Source organism: Oratosquilla oratoria, chromosome 4, assembly GCF_046742065.1.
Source record: "Oratosquilla oratoria isolate Oo_2021 chromosome 4, ASM4674206v1, whole genome shotgun sequence".
Taxonomy (NCBI): domain Eukaryota; kingdom Metazoa; phylum Arthropoda; class Malacostraca; order Stomatopoda; family Squillidae; genus Oratosquilla; species Oratosquilla oratoria.
The window spans coordinates 22,965,379-22,991,202 of record NC_134780.1 but is presented as its reverse complement, the minus strand read 5'-3'; the positions used below and the strand labels follow the sequence as shown (position 1 = coordinate 22,991,202).

Sequence of the window (25,824 nt, the reverse complement as noted above, 5' to 3'; positions counted from 1 at the left end):
CCTTTCATAATTCTATAGATGGTTATCAAATTGCCTCTTTCTCTTCTTTGCTCCAGAGTTAACAAGTTTAGTTTGTCCAGTCTTTGTTTTTATGTGTTGGTGCCATCTTTGTTAGTGCTCTTTGAACTCTTTCTAATTTTTTTGTACTGGGTACTCATAGTGACGCTGCATACTCTAATTTTGGTCTTATCAATGTAACTAGGATTTTCTTCACCATTTCCTCGTCCATGTAGTCAAAGGCCACTTTCATTGATCTTATTAAGTTGGTTTCTCCAACTATTTTGTTTACATGTTTGTCTGGTGTCATGTCATTTGAAATGATCACTCCTAGGTCTCTTTCTAAGTTTACTTTTGTAACTTTTGTTCCAATTTTGTATTGACCGGATATTCTATTTTTGCTTTTTCCAAATTCCATTATACTACATTTTTTAATGTTGAAATTCACTTTGTTCTTTTTACTCCAATTCCAGACTTTGTTCAGATCTCCCTGAAAAGATTTACAGTCTAAAGTCTTCTTTGTTACTCTCTTCAATAGCTTTGCATCATCTGCAAAGAAGTTTATATAGCATTTAATTTCTTCATCCATGTTGTTTATATAAATAACGAACATTATCGGAGCCAACACAGAGCCTTGGGGTATTCCACTTATCATGTTTACCTATTTTGAGTTCTTTTCTCTAAGTATCACTCTCATTTTTCTTCCTTCCAAGAACTCTTCCATCCTTTCCAATAATTTTCCTTGTATTCCACCTATTACTTCAATTGTTCTTAGTAGTCTTTTGTGTGGTACTCTGTCAAAAGCCTTTTGTAGGTCCAGGAAGGCACAATCTGCCCAGCCATCTCTTTTTTGTATTATGTCTAGCAATCTTGAGTAAAAGCATATTAAGTTTGTAGTACATGATCTTCCACTTCTAAATCCAAATTGGTTGGGGTTTAATATTTCGCTCTTTTCCAAGTGTTTAGTACATTTGTTTTTAATAACTCTTTCACATATTTTTGCAATTGTGCATGTAAGGGATACTGGTCTATGATTTGTTTGATTTTCTTTATTTCCTCCCTTATATATTGGTACAATATTAGCATTTTTCCAGTCTTGTGGTACTTTTCCTTCTTTGAGTGAGAAGTCAGTTATCTTGTGTATTTTGTTTGTGAGTTTGTCTATGCATTCTTTTAATATCCAGTTCACTATTCCGTCTGGTCCATGTGACTTTCTGACATAGAGTTTCTTTATTTGGTCCTTTATTTATTTCTGGGGTATTGGCTGCATGTTATTGTGGCAGAGTAGCATCCAGTTGATACTTTAGGGTCTATATGGGGCACCCCTATAGACCAGAGCCACACATCATTTTGTCTGTGATAGAGGAAAACTCTGTTCATAGAGAAATTATGACACTTTTATACTACAACTGTCCCTCCATTATGCTGTCCCCCAACCCCTTAATACTGTCCTGTACCATTTCTCTGAATATTCATTTCCTTTTTTTCACCTACCCTGTGGTGGGGAAGAGAATGCTACCACCAAGTCTTTCCACTTGAGTCGTAAGAGGTGGCAAAAAATGGGATGGGGGATAGGATTAGAAGTCCTACTACCTGTAGCCCCAAAGGAGACATTCCTAAAAAAAAAAGTAAAGGCATAAGAGGGTCTGGGAGTTTTCCAACCAGTACCCTAAGAGAAGGAGTACAAGAAGCTGAGAGAGGAATAAAGGATAGAGTAGAGCTAGGATTGGAGGAGGAATGGGGATGGTTCAATGAGGGAGTCACAAAGTGTGCAAAGATGGTGTGTGGAACAAAAAGGATGAGAGGAAATAGAAGGAAGGGTAGTGAATGGTGGGATGAGGAAACAAAGAAGGTTGTAGAAGAGAAGAAGCAAGCTTTCACAGATTGGTTACAAAATAGGACGAGGGAGTCATATGAGAGGTACAAAATAAATAGAAGTAAAGCACAAGGTAAAGGAGGCAAAGAGGAGAGCAGATGTGAAATGGGGTAAGAGTATGACAGAAAATTTTGAAAGTAATAAAAAGATGTTTTGGAAAGAAATTAAGAGATGAAGAGGAGGCGAATCAAGTAGAGATGAAAAGGTAAAAGGTGCATATAGAGAGATGATAATGGAAGAGAAGGCAGTAAGGGGTTGATGGGCAGAATATTTTAGGGAGTTGCTAAATGTATGTGAAGGAGGATAGGGAGGGAAAGATAGTTGCAGTGGGAAGTGCTATGAAAATGACCATGATGAGTGAGGAAAATGGAGGAGAAATAAGGAAGGATGAAGTGAAGTGAAGATGATGAAAGTAGGTAAGGCACCTTGTCTTGATGGATGCCATTCAGAATGTCTAAAAAAGGGAGGTACAATGTCGGTGGACTGGCTGGTGAGGTTATTTAATGTTTGCTGGAGAGAGGGTAGAGTGCCGGAGGGCTGGAGGAGTGCCTGTATAGTTCCACTTTACAAGGGAAAAGGGGGACAAGTGTGAGTGTTGTAGTTTCAGAGGGATTAGCTTGTTAAGTGTAGTTGAGAAGGCTTATGGGAGGATCTTGATTGAGAGGATTAGGAGAGGAATAGAGTAATTGGTGAGGAACAATGTGGATTTAGGACAGGTAGAGGGTTGTGTAGATCAGATTTTTGTGGTAAGACAGATATGTGAGAAAGCTATAGGAAACGGGAAGGATGTTTTTTGGGCTTTTATGGATTTGGAAAAGGCTTATGACAGGGTAGACAGGAAGGCACTGTGGGAGGTTATGTGAATATACGGGATAGGAGGAAAGCTTCTAGGAGCTGTCAAGAGTTTTTAAGAGAGTAGTAGAGCATGTGTTAGGATTAGAAATGGAGAGAGTGAGTGGTTCGAGGTAAAGGATGGGGTGGTGCGAGAGGTAAATGCAAGGGTAGTGGGTCAGGGATTGGAGATGGTTAAAGAAAATGGAGAAAAGTGGGAGGTGAGCCAGCTGTTGTTTGCAGATGACACTTCACTTGTAGCAGGATCAGAGGAGGGATGAGGAAGTTGGTGACAGAGTTTGGGAGAGTGTGTGAAAGAAGAAAATTAAAGATAAATGTGGGTAAAAGTAAGGTGATGAGATGTACAAGGGGTGAAAGTGGCAGTATATTGGAAGTGAGCATTAAGGGAGAGCGACTGGAGGAAGTGGATAGTTTTAGATACTTGGGTGCAAATGTGGCAGTAAAAGGTGGAGTGGAGATGGAGGTAGAATGTAGATTGAGAGAAGTGAGTAAATGTCTTGGTGGATTAAAAAGTGTAATGAGGAATAGACATTTGGGAATGGATGCTAAGAGGAGATTGTATGAAGGAGTGATTGTGCCAACAGCACTGTATGGGGCAGAAACATGGAACATAAGAGAGGAAGAGAGAAGGAGTTTGAATGTGTTTGAGATGAGGTGTCTGAGAAGTATGATGGGGGTTACTAGGCTGGATAGAGTGAGAAATGAGGAGGTAAGGAGGAGAACAGGAGTGGAAAGGGAGTTGGGAGATAGGGTTGATGAAAGAGTATTAGGATGGTTTGGACACATGGAAAGAATGAGTGAAGAAAGACTAGTAAAAGAGGTATGGAAGACAGATGTGGAGGGAGTGAACATGAGGGGGCATCCTAGGAAGAGATGGATGGATGGGGTGAAAGGAGCTTTGGGGAAGAGGGGAATGTCTGTTGAGGAAGGACGGGTGAATGGAGAATGGTTGTATATGGATGATGCTGTGATGCATGAGGTTGAATGGGCAGGGGGATGGGGGTGAGGTAGTATGTGCGAGCAAAATTTGATGCAGCCTGAAGAGATTTCTCCCCATCTTCTCCTTTTATTCATGGGGGGACAGAGAGGGGGGGTTGCCGATTTAATGAAGCAGCCTTGCTGTGGATGTGCTGTGTCTTGTGACACTGCCTCTGACCCAGGGCAGTGGACAAGGTGCAGGGATGACCCGTCATCCAGGAGGTGCTAAGATAAGAGGGAGGGTGGAGTGTATTTAGGGATGGAATGGGTGGGAATGGTTTTATGCCTTTTTCTTTTTGGCTACCCCCCTTGTAAGGGGGAAAAAGCCTTGGTATTTGTATGTACCCTAAAGTTTGGCTCTTTTAATGTGCATGGATGTGGTACAGATGAGAGTAAAAGGGAAGAGATAGGCAGTATGTTTGTGAGAAGAAAGATGGATGTGCTGGCTATGAGTGAAACTAAAATGAAAGGGAAGGGCGAGTGTGAGTTTGGGAGTGTAGCTGGGAGGTACTCAGGAGTGTAGCTGGGAGGTACTCAGGAGTGAAGAGGGGACGAGGGAGAGAAGGGGTGGCTATACTAGTAAGTGAAGAGATAAGTAAGCCTGTAGTGGAGTGGAAGGAGTTGTCATCAAGGTTGATGTGGATGAAGTTGAAGCTGGGAAGGGAGATGTGGGTTTTTGTAAGTGTGTATGGGCCTGGTAGTGAGAAGAGCGTAGAGGAAAGGGAGGCGTTTTTGGCTAGATATAAATGAGTGCATAGAGAGATTAAGGAGAAAGGTCAATGTAGTTGTGTTGGGAGACCTTAATGCTAGGGTAGGAAATGAACCAATAGACAGTGATTGGGAAGTATGGAATTCCAGGTAAAAATCGTAGTGGAGAATCAATGGTGATGTGTCTTGAAAGAGAGTTGATGATGGCAAATACAATGTTTAGGAAGAAAGTCAAGCATAAGTACACATGGGAGAGGGTGGTGGATAGAAGGGTGGAAGATAGAGCATTAATGGACTATATAGTGGTGACCAGGAGTATGGTAGGAAGAGTTAAGGATGTAGATGTTCTAAGAGGAGAGAGTGGGGGGAATATCAGATAATTTTCTGGTGGAATGTATACTGAATGTGGAGAATAGGTGGAGAAAGAGGAAAAGGGCAGAAGGTAGGGAGGTACTTAAGGTGAACTGCTTAAATGAGAAAGAAAATGAGTATGAGTATAAGAAGAAGCTGAGAGAGGAGTGGGAGGGAGTGAAGGTTACAGTAGAACTAGGAGTGGAGGAGGAATGGGAATGGTTCAAGGAGGGAGTCATAAGCTTTGCAAAGATGGTGTGTGGAATAAGGAGGGCAGGAGGAAATACAAGGAAGGGTAGTGAATGGTGGGATGAGGAAGCAAAGAAGGGTGTAGAAGAGAAGAAACAGGCTTTCATAGATTGGCTACAAATTAGGACGAGGGAATCATATGAGAGGTACAAAGTAAAGAGAAGGGAAGTTAAGCATAAGATAAAGGAAGCAAAGAGGAGAGCAGATGTGAAATGGGGTAAGAGTAATAAAAATATGTTTTGGAAAGAAATTAAAAAGAGGAAGAGGAGGCGAATCAAGTAGAGAAGAAAATGTAAAAGGTGTAGATGGAGAGATGATAATGGAAGAGAAGGCAGTGAGAGGAAGGTGGGCAGAGTATTTTAGGGAGTTGCTGAATGTGAAGGAGGATAGGGAGGGAAAGGTAGTTGCAGTGGGAAGCACTAAGAAAATGAGAGTGATACATACACATACATATACCAAGTCTTTTTCCCCCTTACAAGGGAGGTAGCCAAAAAGGAAATGGCATAAAATCATTCCCCACCCATTCCATCCCTGAAATAGGGAAGGATGAAGTGAAAGAAGCTGTTAAGATGATGAGAGCAGGTAAGGCACCTGGGTTGGATGGATGCTATGCAGAATGTCTGAAGAAAGGAGGTTTAGTTATGGTGGACTGGCTGGTGAGATTATTTAATGTTTAAGAGAAGGTAGAATGCCGGAGGGCTGGAGGAGTGCCTGTATAGTTCCGCTTTACAAGGGAAAGGGGGACAAGTGTGAGTGTAGTAGTTTCAGAGGGATCAGCTTGAGTGTAGTTGGGAAGGCTTATGGGAGGATCTTGATTGAGAGGATTAGAAGAGGAACAGAGGGAGTAATTGGTGAGGAACAGTGTGGATTTAGGACGGGTAGAGGTTGTGTAGATCAGATTTTTGTGGTAAGACAGATATGTGAGAAAGCTATAGGAAAGGAGAAGGATGTTTTTTGGGCTTTTATGGATCTGGAAAAGGTATACGACAGGGTAGACAGAAGGCACTGTGGGAGGTTTTGCGGATATACGGGATAGGAGGAAATCTGCTAGGAGCTGTCAAGAGTTTTTATGAGAGTAGTAGAGCATGTGTCAGGATTAGAAATGGAGAGAGTGAGTGGTTCGAGGTAAAGGTGGGACTTCGTCAGGGATGCATTATGTCGCCCTGGCTGTTCAATTTGTACATGGATGTGGTGGTGCGAGAGGTAAATGCAAGGGTAGTGGGTCAGGGATTGGAGATGGTTAAAGAAAATGGAGAAAAGTGGGAGGTGAGCCAGCTGTTATTTGCAGACGACACTGCACTTGTGGCAGGATCGGAGGAGGGATTGAGGAAGTTGGTGACAGTTCGGGAGAGTGTGAAAGAAGAAAGCTGAAGATAAATGTGGGTAAAAGTAAGGTGATGAGATGTTCAAGGGGTGAAAGTGGCAGTAGACTGGAAGTGAGCATTAAGGGAGAGTGACTGGAGGAAGTGGATAGTTTTAGATACTTGGGTGCAAATGTGGCAGGAAAAGGTGGAGTGGAGGTGGAGGTAGAATGTAGATTGAGAGAAGCGAGTAAATGCCTTGGTGGATTAAAAAGTGTAATGAGGTATAGACCTTTGGGAATAGATGCTAAGAGGAGACTGTATGAAGGAGTGATTGTGGCAACAGCACCGTATGGGGCAGAAACATGGAACATAAGAGAGGAAGAGAGAAGGAGTTTGAATGTGTTTGAGATGAGGTGGCTGAGAAGTATGATGCGGGTTACTAGGTTAGATAGAGTGAGAAATGAGGTGAGGAGGAGGACAGGGGTGGAAAGGGAGTTGGGTGATATGGTTGATGAAAGAGTATTGGGATGGTTTGGACACATGGAAAGAATGAGTGAAGAAAGACTAATAAAAGAGGTATGGAAGGCAGATGTGGAGAGAGTGAACATGAGGGGATGTCCTAGGATGAGATGGATGGATGGGGTAAAGGGGGCTTTGGGGAAGAGGGGAATGTCTGTTGAGGAAGGACAGGAGAGGACAGAAGACAGGGGTGAATGGAGAATGGTTGTATATGGATGCTGTGATGCATGAGGTGGAATGGGTGGGGGGGTGAGGTAGTATGTGTGAGCGAAATTTGACGCAGCCCGAAGGGATTTCTCCCCGTCTTCTCCTTTTATGCATGGGGGGGGACGGAGAGGGGGGTCGCCGATTTAATGAAGCGGCCTTGCTGTGGATGTGCTGTGCCTTGCTACACTGTCTCTGACCCAGGGCAGTGGACAAGGTGCAGGGATGACCCGTCATCCAGGAGGTGCTAAGATGAGAGGGAGGGTGGAGGGGAGTGGAGTGTATTTAGGGATGGAATAGTTGGGAATGGTTTTATGCCTTTTTCTTTTTGGCTACCCCCCTTGTAAGGGGGAAAAAGCCTTGGTATATGTATGTATGTTATCTCTCTCATGAAGACAGATTTGAAGTGATTATTCGTGACTTCAGCCATTTATAATTCTTCTGTGTATTCTATATTCCCTTGATGTAGTTTCATCATTTCCTGTTTGTTTTTAAGTTTACCATTCATGTATCGATAGAATAGCTTGGGTTGGTCTTTGCATTTATCTATACAGTCATCCCTCGTTATTCACGTTTTTTTTTTTTATCTGCGGTTTTGACTATTCACTGATTTCTAAAGCGAAAAAAAAAAAAAAAATTGACCCATTGGAAAGCCACTAATGCATCCTGTGGCCCATGCTGCCCGTGTAGGCCACGGGCAGCATGACCCGCCACTCAGTTCACACGTGTTCTTCAAGGTAGATAATTATAAGGTGAATAATTGCAGAATAATTATTTTTTCTATAGCTGTTCGTTCATCTGTTTCCTGTTGATCAGTACCAAATTTCCCCAATATCAGCAATAGCTTGTCCAAAAATAGCAAAAAACTAGACCTATGTTCAATTGTATCACTCAGAGCTCTAATGTGTTGATGCAGTGGGCTGGCCTATCAACCACGTTGCCCGCGGTTGACTGTCAACTGTGCATGCTGGGTCAGGCGTCACTGCTGACTATTGTGGGTGTATGATACTTTAGAATAAAAATATTAAATTCACCAGAGGTTTTATTACACGTATATTGAGTCTGTTTCATTGCCTGCATATTTTAGTGGTTGAATATGATTGTATTTCTTCACTTTGGCTCCAGATTTACAATATATTTCACAATATCGGGAGATGTTATCAGCTGCTCGCTGCCGATGAGACTGAGCCGCGGCGCACTGGCGTAAGACAAGAGACTGTTTTGTTGTTGATATTTGTCTTTCAAGTATTTCCTTTTATGCCATGCATTAAAAGTTGGATTTTAGCAATGAAGAAGGAGGGTAAGAAATACGAGATATGAAGTTAGTGAGTGAATGGCCCTATTATGGGCCATATTGTATTATTCTTAGTTTATTAAGTGTTGTTAAATTATACTTGTTAACTGCTGATATATGAGAAGTGAATTTATTATAAGTGGAAGACATTTAAAACATGTTTCAACTGTTAGTAGAGAAGTGTGGCTAGAATGAAGCACAAAAGCGAGAGTTTTGGCGGTGATATTCCGTAGATTTTCAATGGTTTTCTCAAAAAGAGTATTCACTGTTTTGGCCATTCATGGGGGTTTTGATAATGTATCCCCCGCGAATAACGAGGGATGACTGTAATATCCTTTTCATAGTTCCTTTTTTCCTCTCTTCTCACTTTAACATGCTCATTTCTATAGTTAACTTGCCATTTTCCAGGTTTTTTATCTTTTCTCCATCTTTTCCAAGCTCTGTCCCTTCTATATTTTGCCTCACTGCATCTTTTGTTGACCCAGCATTTAATGTACACCCTCTCTAGCTTCTGTCTTGGTACGTGCCTATTCACCCCTTCATTGTAATTATCCATCAAGATATCCTATTTCTCTTCCACTTTTGTCTCTTCCATGTAAAAATTTTCCCAGCTTGCATTCTGGAAGAATTTCTTTAGTTTTGCAAAGTCCGTTTTGTTGTACATCAATCATCCTCTCCTATGCTTTTCATTTCTCTCCATGTATATTTCTTCCTTTAGTTCAGTCTCAATGAGTATATGGTCACTCTTTCCAATTGGTGTCTTGTATTGGATTTTATCCACAATTTCAGGTACTGTTGTAAATACGAGATCTAGTTTTGATGGCTCCTTGTTATTTCTGTATCGGGTGTTTTCACTGATCCACTGAGTCATTGTATATTCCATGGTCATGTCCAGTAGTACATTACCCCGCAAGTCTTCTCCTCCTCTCATTGTCATGTTCTCCCAACAAATTTCTTTGCAATTTAAATTCCCCATAATTACCAGATTACCCCTGCCCATTAGTATCTCATTTAATGATTGCCTTGTATCTTCTAGCATTTTCATGTGCTCATTCTCTTTCCAAGTGTTCGTTTTTGGGGGCACATAAATCACCACAAACTTTCTACTTTTCATGTTCTTTGACTTTTATCATGATCAGTTCTACATTACCTTTACATTAATTTTTGTCACATTCCAGTTTTTCTTGGCCAAGAACATGATTCCTCCTCCCTGTTTTTAATCCAGTAATTGTATAGTCCATGTCCAATATCAATGGATGGTATTTCATCCCTTAGTTTAGTCTCCACAATTCCCATTATGTCTGGTTTTTTATCTAGCAGGTAATCATCAAGTTCATTCAGTCCTGAAATTAATCTGTCGATGCTGGTATAGGCCACTTTCAATTTTCTTCTTTCTCCTCCCCCCCCCCCTTTGGTTCGCCCATTCTGATGTACCATTTCCTCAGTCTCATGTCGATTACTATCCAATAGTAATCCTTGTTTTCAGTCTCTGTTCTTTTCGTGTTTTTTTCCTTTGCCTTGTCTCTTAGTGTCTTTTCTTTTTCTAATTCCTCAATATTCATTTCTCTTTTTATCCATATCTTATTGTACTTTTCACTCCTTGCCAAGTTGCCTACTTTTTCAAATATGTCTTCCACTACCATTTGTGACCTTAGTTTAGGGGTCAATTTCTATCCCTAGAATAGTGATCAATTCTATATGCATTGTCTATGTCTTTTCCTGTATCTTGGGCTCCATCCTGAATTTCTTTTAGGATTGCTATTGCTGTCTCTTTTTCTTCTTTTTCTCTCATGTACCTCGCCAGACCATGTTTTTCTTTTAGTCCATATACCACAATACATTTTTTCCTATCCACTGTGTCTCTGACCCAATTTGCTTTTTCATTAATTACTTGGATAATTGTGTCTTTTGCATTTTCCTGCATTTGTTGTTGGACTATTTCTTTGAAAACAATTTCTTTATTTTCAATGTTTTCCTTCCATTTCTTAATCTTTTGGATACTTTCCTCACCTAAGTTCTCTTCGATTTTTTCAGTCATTTCTTGTATTTTGTTGTTTACCTCTTTTTTTAAGTTTTCGCTATTGGTAGTATCATTAATTCTCTTCTTTTCATTATCACTCTTCAGCTCTCTTATATAATTTTTCATTTCCTTAATCTCGTTTCTTAGATCCAAGTTAGTTTTCCTCAGGTCGGAAATTTCAATGTTTGCTTCCGCTAAGCAATCCATTAGTCCAAAGACTTTGTTCCTTAACCACTTCACTCCGGGACTTAAATCTCGCGGGCAGCAGCCAATGCCAGCCGTACGACATGTCGTAATAATACTTGCATCATAAAATATAGTCACCGCTTACCGTATTTTCCGGCTTAAAATGCGCATCGGGTTATAATGCGTACCCATGCACTTCGTTATCTCAGTACACAGATAGCGCGCACCGACGTATAACGCGCATGCCCGATCGCATTTGTCTATAACCCAGTTTTACCTCAGTATTTATATCATGTAAACGAGGTTACATGAAGAAGTATTTTTCATTGGCTAGAGCCACCGCTGGGAAATCTGTTGATTTGTCACTAAATTGAGTGTCAGTTTAGGCATCAATCACGACACAACTAAGAAAAAGTCGGAACTACATGTACCGGTATATGACTCGTGTTGTTCGTTGGTCCCTTATTACTTTGTAGCTTAAATAGTTTGTAGGAAATATGATCTAAAAAAAGTTTATTGAAAGTAAAATATACAGAAAAATTTCGGGATTTTTACAGAATGTTCATTTTATATCTTGAGGAAATAATTTGTCTTTACCATTTTATATTTAATACTGAAACAAACTACAGACTGTTTCGATTTAGCTTTGAACCTGCAATGACAGTGGTGAAATAGGACAGTCTCTCATCGAGGTGACGTTTAGTTATTATAACTCCCGAAAGAGGGTGTTGTAGAGTTTATGAACGGCCGCAACGGAATTGGTACCATACCTAAAGTGAAGCAACAAAGCCAACATAAAAATTCAAACTAGGATGCTGTGAACATGGGCAAATATCATGAATATTGATCATGTTTCATGGTGTTTAGGCCTAATTAAACATGAAAAATAAGATTCGATAGATACCTACCTATACCAAATATTTATATACGGTAGCCCATGCTGGTGTATTCTTTCATGTCACCATGGTTGTTCTTCTTGTTCTCACGGAACGTCACGGAGAAGTGTGCCATCCCGACTTTGTGACGGCCAACATCGTCACGCTGTTGTGAAAAAATTACACACACAGCCGCAGAATTTTTATCGTAGGCCTTAGATAATGCGCACCACCGGATAACGCGCACCCCCCCATTTTTAGGCCCTTCCAACGGAAAAAAGTCGCGCACTATACGCCGGAAAATACGGTATATCGATCGTTCTCTCTTTCACCCGTGGATTTTGAAAACCATAGAGAATGGGATTCAGTGCATATTAGGGAGAATATAAAAATGCAGGGGTGACTACAATAGATATAATCAAGACGCCGATATGGCAGCGTCGCGAATCTACTTGCTCCTCATGACGCCTACGTGTGCGGCACCGTATGGTAGGGGTTAAGTCCATAATTTCATTTTCCCACTGTATCCTATTTTTGCTCATTTCCCTCTCTATCTCTAAGATTCGACTTAAACTCCTTTCGTACTTAGCGGATCCAGAAAAAGCATCATTGTGATATTCCCGCATGGGCGCTGGAGTCTCATAAAGTTTGTTTACATCGGGGTTTGGCATGGTGTCACTAGATGGCTCTGATTCGCAGTTGTCATATGAGTCAAACTTTTCATTATTTTCCTTCATTTTTTGCTAATTGTGTCTTAATACATTTAACTAGCACTGCAGAGATATCATTTCGGACACCCATGATTTCTCCCCTCCCATACTATACAAACCAGGTTTCCTTTTTCATTGTTTATCCTCTTCTTTGGGACCCAGTGATGAAGGTGTTCACAGTTCCGTGGTCAGCGTTTGTAATATATATATATGTGTGTGTGTGTATTTACCTAGTTGTATTTTACAGGAAGGGGAGCTATGCTCATGGAGTCCCATCTTCATATCTCATTTTATCAGACTGGTTTTAAATTTGTGTATCGTTTTTGCACACACCACAATTTCATCTATCTTGTTCCAAACGTCTATTACCCTGTGGGGAAAGCTGTTCTTTTTCAGGTCTCTTCTATAACTGTCTTTCTTGATTTTCTTGCCGTGTCCTCTTGTATCTCTACTAACCCTTTTTATTAGATCCTCTCTATCAATAGTTCCTATGCCTTTCATGATTCTATAAATAGTTATCAAGTCTCCTCTCTCTCTTCTTTGCTCTAACGTCTGTAGTTCAAGTTTTGCTAGTCTCTCCTCATATGATAGTTCTGAGAGTGTTGGTGCCAATTTTGTAATTGATCTTTGTATTCTTTCAAGTTTTGTTATACATTTTTTTGTACTTGGTGACCATGTTGTTGCTGCATACTCCAATCTTGGTCTTATCAAAGTGGCTAGTATTTTCTTCACCATTTCTTTGTCCAGACATGTAAATGCCAGTCTGATGGTTCTTATTAAATTATAAGTTTTGCCTTTTTATGTTTCTCAGGGGACATATTATTCATAAATATGACTCCCAGGTCCTTCTCATTTTCTACTTTTTTAATTTCTTCCTTTCCCAATTTATATGATCCCCCTATTCTTTTTTTCCTTCTTCCAAATTCCATTATACTACACTTCTTAATATTGAATTCCATCTCGCACTTCGTACTCGATTCCCATACTTTATTGAGATCACTCTGCAGCGACTCACAATCTTCTACAGTGTTCACTTTTTTCAACAATTTTGCATCGCCCGCAAAGAAGCTCATATAATTTTCAATTCCTTTATCCATATCATTAATATATATAGCAAACATTATTGGGGCCAGAACTGTTCCTTGTGGAACTCCACTTATCACTTCATCCCACTTAGAATATTTGTCTCTTATCACCACTCTAATTTTTCTTTCATGCAAGAAGTCTTCCATCCACTTAAGCAGTTCAGGTTCTGATGTGATTATTAGGTCCAGTCTCGATGGTTCTTCCTCATTTCTATACCTAGTATTCTCTTGTATCAATTGCGTCATTGTATGTTCTATAATCATATCAAGCAGTACATTTCCCCATAGGTCATCTCCACCCTTGACTGTCATTCTTCCCAGCAGATTTTTTTTACAATTAAAGTCACTCATTATAATTATTCTTCCTCCATCTTCCATTATCTTATTTAGTGTTATCCTTGTGTCTTCTAACATATTTTTGTGTTCTCTCTCTTCCCATGAAGCCGTTTTAGGAGGCACACAATTTACCACAAACTTCCTGGTCTTCCCATCCCTGTCTTCCACTTCCATCATAATCATCTCTACTCTATTCTTTCCATATGTGACATTCCTCACATTTATATCCTTCTTAGTGAGGAACGTAACTCCACCCCCTTGTTTTACCTCTCTGCTTCAAATTCAATAATTATATGCACCATGTCCTACACTGTTTGGTGGTAGTGGACCTTTCAATTTTGTCTCTACAATTCCCATTATGTCTGGTTCTTTCTCTGCTATGAACCATTTCCTCACTTTCATATCCACTCTCCAATAGAATTTCTCTTTGACTCTGTTCTTTTCTCATTTTTTTCCCTTAGCTTCTAGTCTTTTTGTTTTCTCTTTATTTATCTCTCTTTTTATCCATACCTCTCTATATAGATCACTTTTTGCTAGTTTCCTCGTTTTTGCTAAGATATTCTCTGCCGTCGTTTGTGACCTGAATTTAACCTTAATTGGTCTGGTCTTATCTGTATTTCACTATTCTATATATTCAATTTCTTTCCCTGTTTCTTGTCCATCTTCTTCAACTTCTAATATCTTGTTTACTTTTTCCTTCTCCTCCTTTACTCTTGTAGTCCTATTTGGATTATGCTTCTCTTCCATCCCTAATATAATTATACATTTCTTTTCATCCGCTAAGTCTCTTACTATATTCTCCTTCTCCCTCATCACTTTAATAGCTGTATCCTTTGTTCTTTCATCTGTTGTTTTACTATAGCTCTAAATTCAATTTTGTTGTTCTCTTGGACTTTTCTCCAACCCTGTACCTCTTTTGCTATGGACTCTTTATTCTCTTTATTATTATTCTTTAATTCCTCATTCCACTCCTTTACTTCTTTTAACTATCTTTTTAATTCCTCTATTTCTTTATTTAGGTTTTGGTTCTCCTTCTTTAGTTCTTTAAATTTATCAACTCTGTGTAATCCGAGTAAGTTGACTGAACCTAATCTCCCACTGTTTGTTAATTTTCTCTAGTTTTTCCTCTAGACTTGCTAATCAGGGGGGGGTTGTCATCTCCTCCCTCATTAAATCCATGGAAATAAATATCTTCACCTTCCATTGTGCTGCTCTTATCTATATTTCTAATTTTTACATTTTTACTAATGTCTTCAACTTCACCTCTATTGCCTACGCATCTTTTGTTGACATTCCTTCTGACTTCCGGGGCCCATTTGTCCCCTTCCTCTTTTCCTTCCATTTTCCTCAGTAATCCCTCCCTTTCTCCTTTTTCTTAACCTTCCCACTACACCACGAGCTTTCCCCTCCCCTACTAATACAACACAGGTACTCCCTTGTCATTGAGATCCGTGAAATTTGAAGTTTTTCCTGGAGTTCTAAACTTCGCTGTCACTTCAACTGTAATGTGTGTATTTACCTAGTTGTATTTTACAGAAAGGGGAGCTATGCTCGTGGTGTCCCGTCTTCATATCTCATTTTATCTAGACTGTTTTTAAATTCGTGTATTGTTTTTGCACACACCACTTTCTCCTCTAACTTGTTCCAAATGTCTATTACTTTGTGGGGAAAGCTGTTCTTTTTCAGATCTCTTCTATAACTGTCTTTCTTGATTATCTTTCTGTGTCCTCTTGTATTTCTACTATCTCATTTTATTAGTTCCTCTCTATCAATAGTTTCTATGCCTTTCACGATTCTGTAAATAGTTATCAACTTTCCTCTCTCCTTTGCTCTAATGTCTGTAGCTCAAGTTTTGCTAGTCTCTCTTCATATAGTTCTGAGAGTGTTGGTGCCAATTTTGTAATTGCTCTTTGTATTCTTTCAAGTTTTGTTATACTTTATTTTTTTTTTTTGTACTTGGTGACCACGTCGTCGCTGCACATTCCAATCTTGGTCTTATCAAAGTGACTATTATTTTCTTCACCATTTCTTCATCCAGGTATGTAAATGCCACTTTGAGTGTTCTTATTAAATTATAAGTTTCTCCAAAAATTTTGTTTATACAGGTAATCCTCGTTTTACGCGGGTTCACATTAAAGCGGTGTCCAAAACTAGGGGGTATTCCTCACATTACACAAATTCCTCAGAGTAACGCGAAATCCGGAAAGTTAAAATACGCGGGCTGCGATTTAGTTCCGTAAGGCAGCCGCTAGGTGACGCTAGCTGATTCCAGCCTCCGCATCCCTCTCGCCACCAAGCTCATTGTTTACCAACTTGCTTCAGTCTCACACACAAGAGCTCTCCAATGAAGATTTGTTTGACATCGAGAAAGAGAGAGTGAAAATGATGGAGGAGAAAGAGGAAGCAGCAGCAGCAGCAGCAGCATCACCAGGACCACAGCGAGCCCTCACAGCTGCCAACTTGTCTGAGTGTATGGACTCGTTGATGCATGCAATGAGGGTCATAGAGGAGAATGATCCTAATGTCGAGAGGAGCAGCACCATCATACGACGTGTGATGGAGAACATGGCTTGCTATAATGCTATGTTAAAAGAAAAACAACAAAAGACAAAACAACAGCCGATCACAAACTTCTTCCGACAACGCACACCAAGTCAGCTAACCAGCGAATCGGAGACAGGCACCGAATTGGAGATGGACGCTCCCGATGACCCTGCCGCCCCTGCCTCACCACAAACATCACACACACACACCGAGTCCGATATAGCGCGCAGTGACACGTCAGGGGGTGAAGCCTAGTTAGGAATCTACAATAGTACACAGCGAGCGGTGAGTGTTGTGTTGTTGTCAGTATGGAAACGTGTGAGAGCAACATCTCAGCTTGCGGGATGGTTTCCTGACCCATGATTTTTTTCATTGTCCAAGGGTAATTTTATTTTCATAAAAGTAAAATAAAAATGAATGTAGAAAAAAACTTGAAAGAAATTTATTCATCCTTGAATCGCAATAAGCTGCCGCTACAACAACAACAACAGCGTGCAGATCAGCAGAGGGACGCTACTTATCAAGGCGTAAAGGCCAATTAACCCGTGATCCCATATGTGGTGGTAAATCAACAACAACAAGGCAGGTCAGAGGTTATATGCTTAGCTCGTGGCTCAGCTGCAGGAAGGATTATGGTATTGGAAACACTTGTAACAGCAAAGTAGTGAGTTTAATTCCTCACATTACGCGAAATTCACATTACGCGCTGCCTTTTGGAACGCATCTAGCGCGTAAAGTGAGGACTACCTGTATGTTTCTCAGGGGACATATTATTCATAAATATGACTCCCAGGTCCTTCTCATTTTCTCCTTATTTTATTTCTTCTTCTCCCAATTTATATGATCCCACTATTCTTTTTTTGCTTCTTCCAAATTCCATTATACTACACTTCTTAATATTGAATTCCATCTCACACATCCTACTAAATTCCCATACTTTATTGAGATCACTCTGCAGCGACTCGCAATCTTCTAGTGTTCACTTTTTTCAACAATTTTGCATCGTCCGCAAAGAAGCTCATATAATTTTCAATTCCTTTATCCAAATTCCATTATACTATACTTCTTAATATTGAATTCCATCTCTCACTTCCTACTCCATTCCCATACTTTATTGAGATCACTCTGCACCTTATCAAAAGCTTTTTTTCAGGTCTAGAAATGCACAATGAGCCCATCCATCTCTTTCTTGTATTACATCTATTAGCCTTGAATAGAAACACGTTAAGTTTGTGACGCCCTTGTCTGAATCCAAATTGCCTTGGATTTAGTACGTTGTTTTTTCTAAATGCCTTACCCATCTACTTTTGATAATTCTTTCACAAATTTTTGCTATATTGGTACTATATTTGCTGTTTTCCAATATTTTGGAACTTTTCCTTCTCTCAATGAACTGTTTATTAGGCTATGTATTTTGTCTGTTAGTTCATTACTGCATTCTCTCAAAATCCAGTTTGCTATTTCATCTGGTCCATGCGATTTTCTGACATTGAGATTACTCAAGTGTTTCGTTATTTCATTCCTTGATACTTCTATCACTTTCATAGGGAGGACTTTCTTCTCCCATTCGGTATCTCTAGGTTGCATGTTCTCTCTTGTAAACACCAATTTACTGTGTATTCAACTCCTCCTTGTCGTAGTTTCTCTAATTATTGTTTGTTTTTCAGTTTGTTGTTTACAAATCTGTAAAATAGTTTTGGTTGATCTTTACATTTTTCTATGACATCTTTTTCGTATTTTCTCTTTTCTTCTCTACACACTTGTACATATTCATTTCTATAACTAGTATATATTTTCCAATTTCAGGTCTTCTGTCTTTTTTCCATTTTATCCAAGCTTTATCTCTTTTGTCTTTTAACTCCCTACATCTTTTGTTGTACCAGCACTTTACATATTCTTTTTCCTGCTTTTGTCTTGGGACATACTTTTCCACTCCTTTATAAATTTTTGTCAAAATATTCCATTTTTCTTTTACTGTTGTTTCCTCCTTGTGTATTCTTTCCCAGTCTGCTTTTTGAAAGAATTCTCCTATTTTATCAAAATTTGTTATTTCATACATCAATCTTCCCTTTCTATATATTTTTTTCATGTATTTTTCCTCATTTAGTTCCAGTTCAATCAATATGTGGTCACTTTTACTTATTGGTGTCTTATATTCAATCTTGTCCACTATTTCAGGTTCTGATGTGATTATTAGGTCCAGTCTCAATGGTTCTTCCTCATTTCTATACCTAGTATTCTCTTGAATCCATTGCATCATTGTATGTTCTATAATCATATCAAGTAGTACATTTCCCCATAGGTTGTCTCCACCCTTCACTGTCATCTCTTCCCAGCAGATTTCTTTACAATTAAAGTCACCCATTATAACTATTCTTCCTCCATCTTCCATTATCTTATTTAGTGTTATCCTTGTGTCTTCTAACATACTTTTATGTTCTCTCTCTTCCCACAAGGCCATTTTAGGAGGCACATAATTTACCACAAACTTCCTGCTCTTCCCATCCCTGTCCTCCACTTCCATCATAATCATCTCCACTATATTTTTTCCATATGTGACATTCCTCACATTTATATCATTCTTAGTGAGGAACATAACTCCACCCCCTTATTTTACCTCTCTGTTTCTAATTCAGTAATTATATGCACCATGTCCTACACTGTTGGGTGGTAGTGGACCTCTCAGTTTTGTCTCTACAATTCCCATTATGTCCAGTTCTTTTTCCTTCAGATAATCATTCAGTTCGTTCAAGCCTGTTATTAAGCCATCTATATTTGTGTAAGACACTTTGAATTTTCTGCTACTTCCATTGTGTTTTCCGTTTCCCTTCTGTTTTCCTCTGCTATGAACCATTTCCTCACTTTCATATTCACTACTCTCCAATAGAATTTCTCTTTGACTCTGTTCTTTTCTCATTTTTTTCCTTAGCTTCTAGTCTCTCTGTTTTCTCATCCTCTTCTTTCCTCTTTATTCATTTCTCTTTTTATCCATACCTTTTTATATTGCTCACTGTCGGCTAGTTTCACTGTTTTTGCTAAGATATTCTCTGCTGTTGTTTGTGACCTGAATTTAACATTAATTGGTCTGGTCTTTTCTGTATTGTATTTCTCGAGCCTATACATTTCTTCTATTTGTTTCCCTATTTCTGGTTCATCTTCTTGAACTACTTCTAATATATTATTTACTTTTTCCTTTTCCTCCTTCATTCTTGTAGTCCTAATTTGATTATACTTCTCTTCCATCCCTAATATAATTATACATTTCTTATTATCCGCTAAGTCTCTTACTATATTCTCCTTCTCCCTCATCACTTTAACCCCTTCGATACGATGACGCCTACATTGGTGTCATGAGGAGCAAGTGGGTACGCGAGGATGCCGATGTCGACGTCTTGATTATATATATTGTAGTTGTACCTGCATGACCCCCATGCTCTGTAAACTGGCTTCATTATATTTTCTATGGTTATCAAAATTCACGGGTGAAAGAGAATGAGCAATACAGTGGTAACTTTATTTTTTGTAATGCGAGTATTATGACGCAACATCACACGTCTGGTAGCTAATGCTGCCCGCGAGATTTTGGCCCATACTAAAGGGGTTAATAACTGTGTCCATAGTTTGTTCTTTCATCTGCTGTTCCATTATATCTCTAAATTCCATTTTATTGTAATCTTGTACTTTTTTCTAACCACTTACCTCTTATCTTGGCACCAGGAGGTGCCAAGATAAGAGGGAGGGAGGAGGGTGGAGGGGAGTGGAATATATAGGAAATGGAATGGGTGGGAGTGGTTTCTATGCCTTTTTCTTTGTGGCTACCCCCCATGTAGGGGGAAAAAGGCTTTGGTATATGTATGTATGTACTTATCTATGGACTCTTTATTTTCTTTATTATTATTCCTCTTTAATTCCTCATTCTCTTCCTTTACTTCTCTTAACTGTCTCTTTAATTCTTCTATTTCTTTAGTTAGATTTTGATTCTCTTTCCTTAGTTCTTCCAGTTTTTCAACTTTTTCAGCAACTAGAGTTAATTGGTCAAACCTAACCTCCCATTCTTCATTAATTTTTTTTTTTTTTTTTTTTAGCTTCTCCTCTAGATTTACTAGTCAGGGGAGGTTGTCACCTTCTCCCTCATTAAATCCATAAAAGCAGTTATCTTCTCTTTCCATTGAGCTGCTATTATCTATATGTCTGCTCTTGACACCTCTGGTTCCTTGTTGTTCTTCTGTGTATTCTGCCCTCCGTTTGTTTACACTTCTAAGATCTGGGGCCCGTTCATCCCCTTCTTCATTTCCTTCCATTTTCCTCAGTAATCCCTCCCCTTCTCCTTTTTCTTCACCTTCCCACTACACCATGAGCTTTCCCCTTCCCTATTAATACAACACAGGTACTTCCTTGTCATTGTGATCCTCGTAATTTTGAAGATTTCACCGGAATCCAGACTTCGCTGCCACCCCGACTGACGTGTGTATATTTACCTAGTATTATACGGGAAGGGAGCTATGCTCGTGGCGTCTTTGTATCTTTCAGCATGAAGTTTTTTCTTAAAATCTTGAATAGTGTTTGCACACACTGTTTCTTTGTCTAATGTGTTCCAGGTATCTTATCACTCTGTGTGGGAAGCTATTTTTTTTTTTTTTTTTTTTTTTTTCTTTCTGATCTCTTCTGTAATTATCTTTTTTTTTAGTTTCTTTTTGTGTCCTCTTTTTTTTTTCATTGTCTCATTTCATTAAATCATTCTTATCTAAGATTTCCATTCCTTTCGTGATTCTATAGATAGTAGGTCTCCTCTTTCCCTTCTTTGTTCCAGAGTTGGTAATTCTAATTTGGACAGTCTTTGTTCATATGTCATTTTGGAAAGAGTTGGTGCCAGTTTTGTTGTTGCTCTTTGTATTCTTTCTAATTTTCTTATATTCTTTTTGGTACTGGGTGTCCATAGTTTTGCTGCGTACTCGAGTTTTGGTCTTATTAGTGTAGTTAAATATATATATTTTTTTTATCATTTCCTTATCCAAATAGACAAATGCCATTTTTATTGATCTCAATAAATTGTAGGTTTCTCTGACTATTTTATTAATATGTTTGTCCAGTGTCATGTCTTTGGAGTGATGATCAGCAAGGTCTTTTTCAGAGTTTACTCTTTTGACCTCTTCACCAATTTTATAATCTCTCGATATTCTGTTTTTACATTTCCCAAATTCCATTATACTACTTTTCTTGATATTGAATTTCACTTCCCGCTTTTAAGTCCATTTCTAGATCTTGTCCAAGTCTTGTTGTAATGAGTTGCAATCCTCCTCCGTTTTTACTTTCTTTAGTAGTTTTGTGTCATCTGCAAAGAAATTCATATAACATTCTACTCCTTCGTCCATGTCATTTATGTATATGGCAAACATGATTGAGGCCAGTACTGATCCCTGCGGGACACCACTTATCATTTCTTCCCAATTTGAGAATTTATCTCTAATTACTACTCTCATTTTCCTCCCAGTCAGGAAGTCTTTCATCCGTTCCAATAATTTTCCTGATGCCACCTTGACTTTATTTTCCTTATTAATTTCTTGTGTGGTACCTTATCAAATGCCTTATGTACAGGGTCTAACAGATAAATCCGTACAAACTTTGAAGAGGTTTTAACCCCTTCCATACGGTGCCGCACACGTAGGCGTCATGGACTTAGATCTCGGTGGCAGCAGCCAATGAGCCGTACGACGTGTCGTAATAATACTCGCATCATAAAATATAGTCACCGCTTATATCGATCGTTCTCTCTTCACCCGTGAATTTTGATAACCATAGAAAATGCGATGACAAATGAATTAGAAAGAATGTCATTATGGAGGGGCGACTACAATAAATATAATCAAGACGCCGATATGGCAGCCTCGCGAATACACTCGCTCCCCATGACGCCTACGTGTGCGGCACCGTATGGAAGGGGTTAAAAAGTAACATATGGCAATTCTGATTGTTTCCAGATACTTCCATTTGTCTAATAATTTAGCCAGTTGTATACTAGCACCGGTGCAATAAACATTAAGCAATGGAACAAGCCAAACGTTCAGCCATATGCGAACTTCGTCGCGCGGGTCACACTCCTAGCGCCATAATAAGGATGCTAAAATACTCCAGACAAACTGTTTATGATGTTTGTAAACGTTTTGATGAGACCGGCGAAGACCAACGAGCTGCTCACAAGCCCAGAAGGGGCAGAATTCTAACACCTCGCTTTTTAGCTGATCTCAAGAGAAGTGTCAATGCAAATCCAGCCTTACCATTATTGACATTGGCAAAGAAGAGAGGTGTCAGCACAATGACAATTCACAGAGCATTAAAGAAATTGGGATTAACCTCATTCTCACAAGGAAAAAGACATCTTTTGACACGAAAAATGAAAGAAATCCGCTTGACCAGGTGCCAAAAGCTGTTGAACTGGATGAAGTCAAATGGCTCAGTCATCAAGTTTTTTTCCGACGAGAAGATTTTCACGGTTGATGCGACTTTCAATAAGCGGAATGATCGCTGGATAGCTTCCTCATCCTCAGAGGTTCAACACAAGACAACGACGAAGAAACCAGCAAGTGTCATGGTGCTCTGTGTGGTGTCAACTGAGGGGGACGTCTTCACTCACTTCTTCAACAACAAGGAGAAAGTCAATGCCGTTGTCTATTGCAAAGTTCTAGAAGAGAAAATAATACCCTGGATGAAAGATAAGGCTAGTGGCAACCAGTTTGTCTTCCAACAAGACTCGGCTCCAGCCCACACAGCGAAGAGGACCACCAACCTTCTCGAAGGGTCAAATGTGCAGTTCTGGAACAAAGAGTTGTGGCCCTCAAATTCGCCAGACCTAAACCCTTTAGATTATTATTTTTGGGCGCGAATTGAGGCCAAGGCATGTGACAAGCCACACAGAAGTATAACAACCCTGAAGACAGACATCAAGAAGGCTGTGGGTTCATTATCAAAGTCTGAGATCATCAATGCTGTATCCAAGTTTTGTAAATGCGTTGAAAGCGTCATAACAGCTGAAGGTGGTTACATTGAATGAAATCATTGTTCTTATTGCCTTTTCTAAATATACTGAAAATTTCATAACTCTCTGTTTATTATAACCCGAGATATTAATCTTAAAACATGTGATAAAAAGTTGTACGGATTTATCTGTTAGACCCTGTAGGTCCAGAAAGGCACAGTCTGCCCAACCATCTCTCTTGTATTATATCTATTAATCACGAGTAGAAGCAAATCAAGTTTGTTGTACATGATCTTCCTTTTCTGAATCCAAATTGATTTGGATTCAGTATAGTTTTTTCTTCCAAATGACCCATCTATTTTTGTGTGTGTGTATGTATGTAATACTCTATCTTCCTGTCTGTATACCAAGGGCTTTTTCCCCCCTTCTCAGAGATGTAGCCAAAGTCAAAAGGCATATACCCACTCCCATCCACCACCCTTTCCTCCCTCTCATATTAATTCCTCATGGATGACAGGTCATTCCTGCATCAGTTTGTTAATTACTTTATTCCCTCTGCAGGTAATTTGTTCAGCTGAAATGAAAGCCAAAGCTGAGCTTGTTGTGGAGTTAGACAAGATTACAAAAGTTCGGGAAGAACTTACGCAGGAACTCTCGAATCTTTCTGCACAACTTGAACAGGAAAGATCTAAAGTCAATCAGTTAACTTTAGATCTGAAAAAGTCACAGGTAGGAAGACATAATATTAAAGTTTGTGATTTATTGCAATATATAAAAATGTGGCATACAAAATATTGCATTAAGCAATATATGAAACATGGAATTAATTATTTATATGTAACTCCAGGGCAAGAAGAAGCAAAACTCTGATACCAGTATGCGAGAATCATAAGAGTATTTTGGTGCTGTTTAAACTACAGAGGTATGGATGGGTAGTGACCCTATCCAGTCACCTTGTTTGAGTTTTCCATCCTTTATACTTGAGCAAATGTGATAACAAATTTGATAATGATGTATAGATATTATTCAAATAAACTAACTTTCTTATGGAGCTACTGAAAATCTTTAGTTAAATTATTTGAGCTACTTGATATCTTTCAGTTAAATTATTATTTTTTTTAATCAGGATTTCAATTCAAATTTATTTATTTATTTTTTTGTTATGTATAAAGCAATTTTGAAAGTGATTAAACCAGAAACCAGGAACATAACACTGTGATAGAACTGTGGAATATGAAATTGTAACAATGGATTGGTCACATCCAAGGTTGCTCTCATTTCAGTAAACATCATACTTGTTGATTAACTTTTATTTATCCCTTAGCAGCCTTTGCCAAACCAGGAAAAAAAAATAGATTCTTTTTTTTTTCCATACATCTTTTTGTAGTAAGTAGTTCCAAGACCATTTGATACACAATAAAATTTTATTTGTAATTTTGCAGTGTATCAGTATCCTTTCAGAATAAAGAATTACAACTTGAAGCACATCTAACCACAGAATCGGAAATTCAATTGAATTGGCATCAGAAATAAAATCAATGTGACATATTCTTAATGTTACAATGACCATTGCACAATAAGCAACAACAAAAAAGTCTCACCAGACAGAATAATTTTGGAGGCAATAAACATAAAGTATTTGACAGTTAAATGGTATAGACTGTAACAGGAGAGCATCTAAACAAATACAAAACAGTGCAGTGTGGCAGGAGACAGGTGGACACTTTGTACATCGGGTCCTGAGGTGCTTCAGCAATGGGACTAATAATGATGTTATTAAGTTTGCGGATGATACTAAAATAGGACACCACATTAGATCTGGGGAAGATGCCAGGATGCTACAGGAAGATCTTAACAAATTGTCTGCAGGGTTGGAGATATGACAAATGAACTTCAGTATCTCAAAGTGTAGTGTGTTAAGCATAGGTTTACACAACCCAGAAAACATGTATAGCTTCAATAACACCATTTCAGTGAAAACAAAATGTGAAAAAGACTTGAGTGCTTGTGATTCCCAACCTTAAATCCAGGAAATAGTGTATTAGTGCCAGAAACGGAGCTAACTGAGCATTAGGATTTATTACTTGGATAGTTACAAACAAAACTGCAAATAGTTATTAAACTCTGTCTTGTATAGTTAAACCCATCCTTGACTATGCGGTACAGTTTTGATCTTCCTATAGAATGGACATTCACTAGAGCCAGTGCAGAGGAGATTGACCAAAATGATATATTGGCTCGGAAATTTACCTTATAAAAACAGGCTGAGGCACCTTGCGTTCTCTGGAAACACAGAATGCAGGGTGATCTAATAGAGGTTATCTATCTATATAGGACTTTCCCCCCCCCCCTACAAGGAAGTTAGCCAAGTCAAAAGGTACATACCCACTCCCACCCATTCCACTCCCATCCACCACCCTTTCCTCCCTCTCATCTTAGCTCCTCATGGATGACAGGTCATCCCTGTATCTCACCCACTGCCCCAGGTCAGAAGCAATGTAGCAAGATATAGCACATCCACTCAAGGAAACTTCATTTAACTGGTGACCACCCCCTTACTGTCTCCTCATGCGGAAAAAGAGAAGACAGGGAGAAATCCCTTTGGGCTGCATCAAAATATCATTCACACTTGACCACTCCCTACCTCCCCATCCCCAGCCCCCTCTCCTTGTATAACAGTATCATCTACACACAGCTATTCCCCACTCACCCCTATCTACTGTATTCTCCCTTGCTCAATGCCTCTTTCACCCAATCCATCCA

At 39.1% G+C, this 25,824-nt stretch overlaps 1 protein-coding gene across 1 annotated transcript in view; it reads left to right on the top strand.

The window, feature by feature from the left end:
• Nucleotides 1–24,496, top strand: part of LOC143024665 (G kinase-anchoring protein 1-like) — a 48,986-nt gene extending 24,490 nt beyond the window's left edge. The window contains exons 6-7 of the mRNA XM_076183635.1: nt 23,623–23,790; nt 23,909–24,496. Coding sequence (XP_076039750.1) covers nt 23,623–23,790; nt 23,909–23,953 — 213 coding nt within the window. The 3' untranslated portion in view covers nt 23,954–24,496. The remainder of the gene's footprint in view (nt 1–23,622; nt 23,791–23,908) is intronic.
• Nucleotides 24,497–25,824: the final 1,328 nt, after the last annotated feature.